The sequence below is a fragment of the Lagopus leucura genome, unplaced genomic scaffold, assembly GCF_019238085.1.
Source record: "Lagopus leucura isolate 7727_CA_CO unplaced genomic scaffold, USGS_WTPT01 Super-Scaffold_73, whole genome shotgun sequence".
NCBI classification, from domain to species: domain Eukaryota; kingdom Metazoa; phylum Chordata; class Aves; order Galliformes; family Phasianidae; genus Lagopus; species Lagopus leucura.
This window is the reverse complement of record NW_024962252.1, coordinates 58,328,713-58,340,914: the sequence shown is the minus strand read 5'-3', so window position 1 is coordinate 58,340,914 and position 12,202 is coordinate 58,328,713. Positions and strand designations below refer to the sequence as shown.

Sequence of the window (12,202 nt, the reverse complement as noted above, 5' to 3'; positions counted from 1 at the left end):
GACTGAAGTATCTAGAGAGGATATTTTTCCTTAACTCTACACATCAAACCAGAAAACCAATTAGTAGTAGCACACACTGAAAATAAGAATAGTGAGTTTACCTGGAGATAGAGTAAGTGGTTTCAAGTCAATGGAGACATCATGTTGCTCATTAGTCAGAAGACAGTTCTTACTTTCCAGGTAATCCCTGTGACAGGCATACTCAGTAACCCATTCAACTTCATACCGGCAATTTGTTTTTGCTGTGAGTTTGGGACCTGCACTCTGATACAAAAAGGATCAAAACTGCAATTATAAATCTAGAGATATATTGACAGCATTATAGTCATTTAAGACTTGTAATGACTAGTTTCATCTACAAACTGCCTAAGATCTGCAAATGCTGTCTCTGGCCTCTCTTATTAATTATGTGACAAACTACTGAAAGCCTAAACAGAGGCAAAGCATCAGGCATTAGCAGAGTAATGACATACTAAAAAAGCACTTTTCCTGAACATGTTGGCAAAAGCAGAGAATACAGAGGTACAACTGCTGACAACAGCTTGGACTGTATTTATCTAAGGGGATTCCGTGAAGACAAGAACAGAGATCAAGCAATGCTTTAAAGGCAAAGCAGCCTTAAATAGTGGGCTGTTACAGCAACTTTCATCCTGATTAGAGGAACAGAATTCTTTAGCCAACACTTAACAGATGTCAGGTAGTGAAATATTTTTGTACTACTTCCTGCAGAAGTGAAATATTTAAAAACTCTCCAATTCATAAAACTAGAACAGGCAAATACACAGGTAATCATGAGAAAAGTTACAACATAGTTGTAAGGTCAGTAATACCACTCATACTGCATGCTCATAGCTATGCTGAGGTATTACAAAGTGTCAGTAGAGAAATCTCTATGGTCTACTTCTTCAGTCACGAGTACAATACATGGTACCTATCTAGGTTGTAAGGTATGAAAACGTGAAATTCAAAGTTAGCAGGGTAAGAGTTTCTCCTTCATAACCCTACAACCAAAAGCATCACAACATCAAGCAGCAGAGCACTAACAATATCCACTCTGGTCCAGCTAGAGGGGTGCAGGTTGCTGAAGTTACCTGGCATCACCTCTAACAATGTAATGATACAGTACTGCCAAAACATTGCTTAACACTACAGACTAAAGTAAAAGGAGTTCATTAGCCCGCTTAGCAAGTGATAAACTTCCACTAAATACAGTTGCTAGCTAGTTTTTTTTTTCCCTGAGGAAGGTCAGGCTAATAGTTGTTGTATGTAACTTGTTTCTTTATAAGCATGTCCAGCCTCACTGAGGATGAAAACGCCCTCAGCCAACAAGACTTCTGTGCCAAGGATTAACACTGTAAAAATTCCATCCCCTTCTTAGAGAAAAAAAATTAACCCAGAATAGGACAACTAAATACATCAAAACACGAGTTCTTGTTTCAAGTTTCAGAAGACAGTTTTTCTGCAGAGTATTTTATTTTGAGCATCCTACACTCTCCACAAGCTGCAAAACTGAAGAATTTTCTGTTCCCTTTAGCTCTCAATAAAAGATAATGAACAACAGGAGTTAGAGAACAACCATTTAACACAAACTAAAACAGCAAAATTACCTCTTCTCCTCTCTTAGATGGGCAAACAAAAGTGATTGTTACTGCTGGGTTATGGCCTAAGCAGAAATTCAGTTTTTCATCATTGTACGTTCTCTCGTAACTCAGAATCAGCCTAGAAAAAGAGAAAGGCAAATAAAAAAAAACCCAATACATAAAAGAATACTCTAGGAGTAACATTTATCCTCTGCAGAATACATCAAAACAGTCCCACTTCTGAAAGTTAATTTTACAGGTGTCCTTACTTCTTTCATCTTAAGAGTTCAGCAAGTAACTACTAAGAGAGTCCCAGAATTATTTAACATAGCATCCTTCTACACAGCAGTTAAGATGGCAAGTTACAAGACAGGGAGCATACAGGAGTAGGAACGTGACTGATAGTTATAAAAATAGCTTTCTTCTCAGACTGCTGAAGAGCAGTGCAATAAACAGCTCTGCCACTTTGGAAGTAAAATACAGTAATCTTTCGCCACATTGCTAACTCCATATTTAAAATTTCTTTCCATCCAGCTCCCAGAATTGAGAGTGTGGCAAACTCCTTAGCTTGTTGACAGTAGCAAGACAACTGGGATGGATCAGGCAAGGCGGGAACAGGACAAGGAACCACAGCAACTGACAAAAAGACAAATGAGAAGCTGTCTTGACCAAGAAGGCAAGGAAACCCATACAACCTCCCAAGCAAGCGCACCTGATCTGTGCAACCTAACAGGCAGAAAACAGCTTCAGGAGGAGCAACTATCTGGCTCCAGCTTAGCTGCACCTCCAACTGGCCTCTCTACATCATAGGATTCAGATATACCCAATCACGTTACTCCTTTTCCAGGTCACCCTAGTTTGATTCAGAGCACACAATGACTTCTCCCTCAAAAAATGAAGAGCCACATCACTGAAAGACTAGAGATTCTGGTCTCTTTGTTATTAAACTCTGGTTTGTTTTGGTTAGGCTCAGATATGACCATGTTAGATCTCACAAATAACATGAGATTTTTTTCATTTTATTTTATTTTTAGCTACACTTACAACATAAAAACGCAGCAACAAGAACAGAGTCAGCATCAATATAAGTTTCTACTATTCACAAGTACAGTTACCCTTCAGCCTCATACGTTAGGCAGACAGAGTTAAAATTCATTCCTCTGCTTGGATAGGTAGAACAATACTTTCGCTTGGCTTCTCTGAATTATGCAATTTTGTAAGGAGGAGTCTGTGAAGGCAGACATCTGTTCCATTATGACAGTATAATGGAACATCTACAAAAAGACTATTCTCCCAGTATTTGAAGTAATAGTCTCTGCCAATGCCTCAAAACTGAACTTGCATCAATGGCAACGTGACTCTTCTGGAAGTGAATGTTTTATTCCATCCAGATGACTAACTGGTTCACAGAAGTACCATCAGATAAATCAATCACCTGTCTTTGTCATGACGTTTCAGCTGAGCCTGCGGACGACCAACATCATATGCACGACCTTCACGTATCAAGCACGCTGCACTGCCAGCAGGGCAGTTTATGGTTTCTCCACTTGACCTTCCTGTTACAGAACACAGAAAATGAGATTCAGCATCTAGGCTCAGCTCTACAGAGTACTTTGCCATTCTATCTGCAGGCTTGCCGTTTTACCTCTTTCTAAAGATGCTTTTAAAATAGATTACATCGAGAACACGAAACTGGCAAACAAAATCTGAAATGCTTGTGATATTCAATGGGGGGAAGCTCATGCTTTCTTGTTTAGGACAGCAAGTACAACTTCCTTGCTGCAGTTAGTTTCCAGTTGCTCGTACAGCAGTTGGATTAACTTTCTTTACACTTTCTAAAGTGTTTTAACTACTTACTCCCCCCACACACCCTCCACAACAATGAAATAATTCCAAGGAATCAGTAACCCCTTCTACCTAGAAAGGATTTTTTCTCCTCCTTTGTTTCTTACTAATTACCTTATTCAAAGCTGTGAGCAAAGTTGCAGGCATTTTTTTGGTGTTGTGTTTGTTGGTTTTTTTTTGTTGTTGTTGTTGTGTTGGTTTTGTTTATTTTAAATAAAACAGACCTGCTACTAAAACTGGAAGTATTATATAAAACTTCTTGATATGGGCACAAAATATAAATTTAATTGTGCAGATTAAGAAAAAAAAATCAGTGCAAATATACAACTAAACTAGCATTTTCAGCAAGATTCAAAGGAACGCTTTTGCTATTTTAATTTCTTATGCATGTAAGTCCCAACTGACATGAAAGTGCTAGCTAGTTGCCACTACTTACCAAAGCACCTCAATGCCATTTTAGCTGCACCACAGTATATTCAATTGAAACAAAGCAGCAGCTTGAATGGGAACCCAAAGCAAGTAATAAATTCAGAGCACAAGAAGTGCTGTAAACTATTTGGGTCTTATCTGGCAGCAAACAGAAGCAGCTGCAAGACGGGCTCCAGTGGAAGAGCTTAAGTAAACGTCTCTAACAGTCCCCACCCTTTCAGAAGAGGAGTATCTCTAAACAGCTCAATAGTTGAAGAATGCAAGATGCAACGTCACACAAAGCAGCCTTCAAATCATCAGAAATAGTTCTGAAACAGAAGCACGGCTTCTAAAACACTAGTATTTGGTCACTTGACAGCCTCAACTGGAAAACTACCATACTGGTAGAAATGTACATACTGACAGGTAAAACAAGCAGGTGTTCACACCTATGTCTCTGCAGATGTTTATAAACAAGGAATCATCATCAGAATCATCCACCAAGTAGTATCCTGGAACTTTGATGAGAGGACTCAAGTCATGTTTCTTCAAATCTTCATCAAATACATAACAAGGCACCTAAAAGAAAAAAGTTACATACAACTCATGTTAATGAGGTAGAGAAGTTATGAGCAGGCATTTATAGAACTACTTCAATAAATGGAAAAGGCTTTTACTTTTGAAGTACTTTCAGACAGATGTAAAGCTAGATATGCTGGCTAAAACAAAGCACCCAAAGTTAATCTGTCCTGCTCCAGCTTTTACAGGAGTTTTACTATAAGCCACAGAGATAACAAAAAAGGTCAAAGAGCTGCTTAAAATCCTCAGCTCCACCAACCTCCAACAGCTGTTTTATATGCCTATGAAGAAGTTTGTTGAGGTTGTTGGGATTTGTTTGAGTAGGAGGGTTGGTAAAGTAAAATTACTAGAAGTGTGAAAAGTTACTTCTGTATGGACAGTACACAGATTACCTCTTTCACAGGTTTAAACAAGTTTTTCTTGCAAGCAACAAAGGTCCTCCACTCAAAATAGTGCACACACTCTGTTGCTGTTACAAATTCAGGGGTACCCTATTTAAAGGAGAAAAAAGGTAATTACTTGAAAAACAGACTTCCATTTTATATGTATATATACACTCACACACATACATGTATACACACAGTCACCATTAAAAACTACAAATATATGTCACAAATCAAAACCATGCATTCTTGTTAATAGCAAGACCATTGGGTTGTATGTTTTCAGCAGTTTTGTTGGTACAAGCAGCAAAATGTAGACTGCCAAAATCCTTCTCACTCTGCATATGTAAGCTCTCAGTTAACATGTGCCAATCCTAACATGCAGTAATTGTACTGTATCTTCCAGAAGCACTCACAATGCCAACTGCTATTGGCAGGAGCACCAGCATCAACTACTAAAAATGAAAACACTAAAATAAGAGTCTATAAAGAAATGAACAGCAAGGCAATGTGTAGTTTACCATTTCTTTATCTTTCATCCCACAAAGAAGGCCAATTAGCAAATTCTTCAGCTACACAGAAAGGATACCTCTGATGTCCACTAGTTATAGGCTCACATTGAACACGTATGCATCTATTTTGAGACAAGAATTCTACCACAGTTCAGGGCTGGAGGCTCAACTGAATGACTGCTTACAAAAAGACAATCACATTTTCCCCATTGTTCTTTCATCACTCCAGCTAGAAACACAATTTATTCCCCCCTCCATTTAACCTTGGAAACAAGTTGTTCCAGACCTATGACTACGTCATATGGAGAGTGTCAAAACTATGCTAATTAGAAGTTTGCAGGCAGTTATGATGTGGTGCTACAGCTCAAGTTGAGCAAGATTTTTTTTTAAGAATCATCTACTAAAACAGCACAAGAAGCATTTAAACCTCTCTGGTGCACAGCAAATTGCTTCAACTGGCTATGTTTCCAAAAGAGGGGAGCGCAATAGTGTTCAGCATGCCCTGCAAGAGCAGCCTTAATAAGCATTAATCAGATACACAAATACACACACTGATCTGTATAGAATATCAAGCTGTGGTATCAGTTAAATGTTTGTTAGCTGCAACTCCAACAGCACAAAATCAACTATACACAAACACTTTCTAAGTATTGGCACTCACAGTGGATACCCATTAACAATTGTGCCTCCAGAAGCCTAGCTGATGTACAGGCACTGAGTTCAGCTATATGCAGACAAAATCTAACACTTACTACACTGACCCACACCAGAGGTCAGTCATGTTCTTCAGTACTGACAATTTAGGTTCACAGCTTCAGTACACCAGTATTGAAAAAACAGCACTTATTGTTACAGCACACAGTTGATGCATTCATCAACACTGCATTAAGTGCAATCCCTTTGAAAATATTAAAGGCCCACAAGAGACCAGGATCAGAGCTAAGCTGCGGATCTGCAATTATTTTCTAGCTTGACTGTATTTTGGAAGCTGCTTTGGATCACATCCTTAATTTGGTACTAAACCGTAACTGATTCTTCCTTAAGCCACAAAGCTCAGTAATTACTACACCCACTAGAAAAGCAAGTCTCCCTGCAAAGCAAGTTAAAAGGACATGCTACTTCCACTGAAGATAAGAATAAGTGATTTAGACTTACCAGTGTTTTCCCACACAGGAAGTTGATGTTGCTTTGAATTTGGTGCTGACTGCCTTGCTGGGAACATTTCTTTGTAGTGTTGAATACCAAAAGAGTTTTAGAAATTTCTCGCAAAGTTAAGCTACCTGGGGTATGAAAAAAAAAAGAAAACATTATCACAGTACTGCACCTTCACAGAAGCTCGCAGACTCCAGGGTCAAGCACAGAGCAGCACGAGACATACCAGTCTAGGTGAAAACAGTCTTAAACAGAGTACAGCTGAAGACTTTCCTTTGCAATTCTTGTGATCTTTAAAATATAGGTCCCAGTTAAGACAGTATTTGATCTTTCTAATCACTTCTACTTCCTCAAAGGCTTGTAACCAAACACTGTTATGAACCAGTTTCAAGCATCACAATTCACTCCTTCCTCCCATCAGCTTCTATCAGCTTCTCAGCCTTTGTGCCTTTTATACGGATAGTGTCAGCGCAATATCAGAGAGAATCTACTTAATGAAGAATTCAATGGTGCCTGGACACATAGGCTGTACTGGAATTACCTACTGCTGAACGCAGCACAGTCCCGCTACATCAGCGCACGCCCTCCTGGGCAGCTCTCATCTCCTTCAGTACAGCCCACATGCTGCACATAGGCTGGGGTTAGTGATACATCACTGCATGTCCCTTTATACCCAGCACCCAACAGGAATGGAAAAAGTGAAGCACATTTCAAGCCATGTTGACAACCAGCTCAATCCACTGAAATGTTCCTGCTCAAACCTACTTTGGTCAGCGTTAAATACCAACTCCTTTTAGATGTAGCATGCTAACTGCCCATTTTTGCTGGTAGATTTTGCTGCTGCAGCACATTTGGGTTGAAATAGAGAGCACTATAAAAATGTCAGTATTACCTAGCTTCCTCCTTTCTGCTTTTATGCCTGTGCTAAAGAATGACAAATCTGCCATCACTGCAGACAACAGCTTTGTGTCCAGGTCTCTTGCCGTTTCACAGAACTTCACCCAGCCTATTATCTCCCCACTTAGAGCAGGAACAGGCAAAAACAATCAAGGCAACATTTCACAGGAACACCATTCCAGCCACTGTTACCAGCTGCAAGTGCTTTCCCTAACAATGTGCTCTTTTGCTTCTTTCTATCAGGTTACTCAGCACTATCACCCAAATCACTCCTGCAGACTGGAAAAAGATGTATTTGTGATAGTTTCTGATAGCTATCAATTACTTTGAAACATAGCAGGGAGAAGTCTACTATAGTCATCAAGCCGAAATGGTAGCAATCACAATGCTAACTTGACAGCCAACCAATACCACAGTTCATCAGTACTGCAGGGTGCGTCTATTGATGCTGTGTTACAGAAAGCCACATTAAGATACTAACACCTAAGCAGTCACTCACAGTATCCATCATATATTTAATCATGGCAACAAGACAGATATATCATTCCCTACCATCTGCCTTCTCAAGGGAAGGTAAGAATGGAGACTTGTCAACCCAGAAGAAAGGTAGCATAGAGTAAACCTGCACATACCCATGGTGCACAGGATTTGTGTCAGGCTGAGAACCTGCTGCAGTTACGTACGTTAACATAGCTGCAGTTCAGAACCAGTTCTTCAGCACCTAGAGGCTATCAGCAGTTCCTGCCTTTCCTATGTCTTGGCACTCATTACCAAAAGATTGCCTTCAAGTTTTAAGGCTTCCAGTATTGATGCCGATTCACGTTTTTTCTTCACTAGGAGACTAGAGGGAAAAAAGGCAACATAACTTTCTAGTCTGCTTGAGGACTCAACTTAGGCTCCTGTACACATTAGTTTTCTCCCAATTCTGAGAATATGTTACGCTGCTCTAAAGGTTTTGTTAGCTGACTCCAGTTTCCACATTTAAAGTAATATTCAAGGCAGGAAAATACAAGCAAAAAAGCAAGCAAAACCAGTATGTCTTGCTTAAGTCAGGCTAATGTGATTACTTCTGTTCTTCCTGTGTGAATGCTTAAATCTAGTTTAAAACCTTAGCAAGTTCCTAACACAACTCTTCAGTTGCACATTACACATAATGTGAGCAGGGCTGGGAGGAACAGTCTCAAACTACCCAAACTACCTCCTTGCACTGTCAGCTTCCCATGAATGTCATTCCAGAACACCAGTTCTGGAGCAACATTCACCTCTTCAGTCAATCACATTTCATCATGATTTTAGAGATGCAGTCCTTCCATTAAGCATCACTGAAGTCAGCTACTGCAGCTTACCAAAAAATATAGTATCAGATTCACTTTAAAAAGTTGCACTAGATCAGTAAAGGCACTGCCCACAACAAATTTTACTTACTTATTCCTTAGTCTTTTCAGCTGCTTGGAAGGAGAAAGGCTATCATAGAAGGCACCCAAATAGCTGTCCATAAGAAAAGGACATTTAGGTGGCAGCTATCATTCCACATCCAGTTCTATTGCAACTGGAAGAGTGCAAGTTTCACCACTCAGATTAATGTAATGTTTCTGTTTTTAATTGCAGTAGTAGTCAAACTAAACAGAAATCAACTCATATATACAACACCGAGTTCAGATGGTACCATGTCATTTCCACCCTCTTTGACATTCAAGAACTAAGCATTCTGCCCGCACCTTGAAAGCTGCTAGTCTGTCTGTCAAAAGCCGAAGGGCATGTTCTAGGACATGGGATCTCAGCACCAATACTGACCCACCGTCCCACTGACACAACACTGACCACAAGATTTCCCTTAGGTAGTACCATTATAGTCATGGACCACACAGCCTTAATCCCTATTAAAGTTCTACATATCAGTCCTCACAGCTATTACCTTTCACATAACTAATATTTAAAAGTACATCTATTGTTCACAGTGAACACATCTTTCTGCAAGAAAGGAAAAGAGATCCAATTGAGTTCATACTGGAATTAAGTTTACTACTCAACAAACTTTGTTAACTGGCACATTGGTCCTCATTCCCCAAAATCAAAGCCCTCCAGCTGGACTTAGTCTTAAACACAGAAGTTCATACCAGCTAGAATTCTTTAAGACAGGTATGTGGCTTAGCTGCCTTAGCCAAGAACCTACACTGTGAATCCATATGTCTAGACCTAGATTCCCCTTCTCTCATTAAGAGAGACTTATTTACAAGCAAGAAGCTTGATAATCCACCAGCATGACCTCAACTCAGTGATGGTGCTGAAGTTTCAATACAACCCAGGGCAGTATGTTGATGAATGGCAGATGCCAGTAACAAGTTTCAAATCATGAACAAGAACAGAACTGGCAATCTGGACAGAGAAGAAGTAAAACTCCATTTCAATGTTAACTGTACTGCTTTGATTCCCTAGTTTATTGCAGAGTGGTTAAAAAAAACCTTAAGCAGTATTTGCAGCTTAACCGTTGAATCTTGTTTCTGTTTGGCCTCTTCAGGACCAAGTTATTACTATCGTTGCCCAATTCTTTACCATCCAGTAGCAGTCAGGTGATAAGACACTCTGCTTTGCATAGAATGGAATATGTGCTACCATTCACAGTTATGATACAGCTCTCTACTCCTCCTTTCAAAAAGGAAATGTGAGATCTAGAGGCCTGTGTAGGTGTGACTCAAAACACTTCCCTGGAGAGAACAATCATCTTCAAACTGCACTCAGGCAGACACATTTTCAGTCCCATTAAACAGAAAACACTGAAACTGTAGCTCACATGATCCTTCAGTTTGTGATCCACCTGCAACTGAATGCTCAGAGGCGAGACCAACTTCGGTAGGAAACCAAGTTCTTACATATTTTGTGAATGAAAAAACATTAGCAGAATCAAGAGGTCTAGTAAAATATCATGCTTCTCAGAGTGGAAGACTGTCACACACCTAAGTACAAGTGGCAGTTTTGTATCTAACCAGTCATTCCAGAAAACTCTGAGGCTTAGATATAATGCACCACAAAAAGATAATAAAGCCATGAGTTGAGACATGCTTTTTACTCATCACACCGTGATTTGAAGTTGCAACGAGTCTCAAAAGTACTGATTGTATCACTACAGCTAAGGGAGAGGAGTGGCTTACTAGACACTGTCTGCATGCATGTGAGAATCCTTTTTCTCACTATCTTCCAGCAATCCAAGCTTATACACTTTTACTGATGACTCAGAGCTTCTCTTAAGAGCTGTCTGCCACAGAAGGCAAGATTGGTCAACATAATCAAATTCACATATCAAATCTGTAGGAACAAAGAGGTGGTCTGAAAAGGTAATACTCTAAGAAAGCTACCACATTACTGTCAGAAATAGCAATCAGCAAGCCTCTTTGCTGGTTTCAGTAGCTGAAGAAGTAACCTCTACAGTGATTAAAACTATGAAAATAAGTACACAAGTACTGTTCAAACTATGAGCTGTTTCTAATTGAGGATACCACGTGCAAGCATGCACCCTGGAATATGCCAGTTTAACACTTATCTCAGCACCCAATAGTCCACCACACACTTAGGATATCAAGGACATCTCAGGATTACTATAGCAGCCACCGGACTTGAAAAACTGAAAAACAGAGGGCTGTACATCATTCACTTCCTCTGTGTCTAACAACCTAAAGACATCCCAGAAAGTTAGCAGTACTCTAGACTGCATATGACATAGTTACCTAACTCTGTCAAAGAACTAATAAAACATCAAGCTAGTTTGTAATTTTTTCCAGTGTTTAGTATCAAGCTTCAAACAAGGGTATGCACACTGCATATCCTACCACAAGTAGACATGTTTATTTCTGCTTGAGATAGTGTGGAAAAGTACAGCACTAGGTCTCCAGTAGTGAGACCAGAAAATAAGTTTCACTGAATTACACAAAATTATATAATGGATTACACATTAAACCTACAACAGAATGAAGTTCTGAACTGTTTGGAAAAGAAAAATCTTCACTAATTTATTACGAGGTTCAGAAAAATACAGATATGGGACCTTGCACTAATATGACTCTGAAGTACCGCCAAGGAAGGACACTTCTTTACTTACCTACTGACATATACACTTTCTTCTCAACATCATAGGCACAGACTGCACTTGATCTTCCACAGTCTTCAACACCAAAACAGAGGTTTATTTTATAAAACACACGTTTGTCTGTATCAATTGCTTCCCATGTGTAGCTGAAAAGAAAAAAGGCTGTTAGTATCCACATTTATGCTGTCATCCTCTAGACACCAGTCCCCTGAAATAACCAAGTTGTAAAGTTCAGTGTACCATTACATTAAGTTCCTTATTTATGTTCTAGATCATTAAGTATCAGAAACAGTTGTTACTGAACCAGGGCCAAGAGCTAAACCCATTTAGCCACCTGCGAAGCATATATTTCATCTTTCTTGCAACACCCAACCAATCACTTTTTCCCCTCAAATTCCTGCAAAGGCTGCTCTGAACAGGTAGATTACAGGCGGCAACTCCTTTTCCTTGAAAGCCTGATAAACTTGTCAAACATCTTGGGCAGGCAGTATGCAATTGCCCTTCAGCAATACCCAACAACAGTGGAAGTATAAGACTCAGAAGACTACAGCAGCAGTCCACATCCCATCCCCATCAGCTGCAGATCCATTCACCTTCAAGTGAAAAATCAGACTTGAATTATTATTTGCATCTTTCTGTCTGAATACTGTAAGAATCTTAGGACTTTGCTGCACCCTTATGCATTTTTCAAGTAACTCAATATTCAAAAGACAGTTCACACAGAATCACAGAATCACAGAATCACAGAATCACAGAATCACAGAA

The 12,202-nt window shown here is 39.6% G+C and overlaps 1 protein-coding gene across 1 annotated transcript in view; it reads right to left on the bottom strand.

Moving 5' to 3' along the window:
* Nucleotides 1–12,202, bottom strand: part of IGF2R (insulin like growth factor 2 receptor) — a 59,536-nt gene that overhangs the window by 35,420 nt on the left and 11,914 nt on the right. The window contains exons 3-9 of the mRNA XM_042874693.1: nt 11,450–11,583; nt 6,463–6,587; nt 4,805–4,903; nt 4,283–4,412; nt 3,016–3,136; nt 1,608–1,719; nt 102–264 (exon numbers count right to left, since the gene is read on the bottom strand). Coding sequence (XP_042730627.1) covers nt 102–264; nt 1,608–1,719; nt 3,016–3,136; nt 4,283–4,412; nt 4,805–4,903; nt 6,463–6,587; nt 11,450–11,583 — 884 coding nt within the window. The remainder of the gene's footprint in view (nt 1–101; nt 265–1,607; nt 1,720–3,015; nt 3,137–4,282; nt 4,413–4,804; nt 4,904–6,462; nt 6,588–11,449; nt 11,584–12,202) is intronic.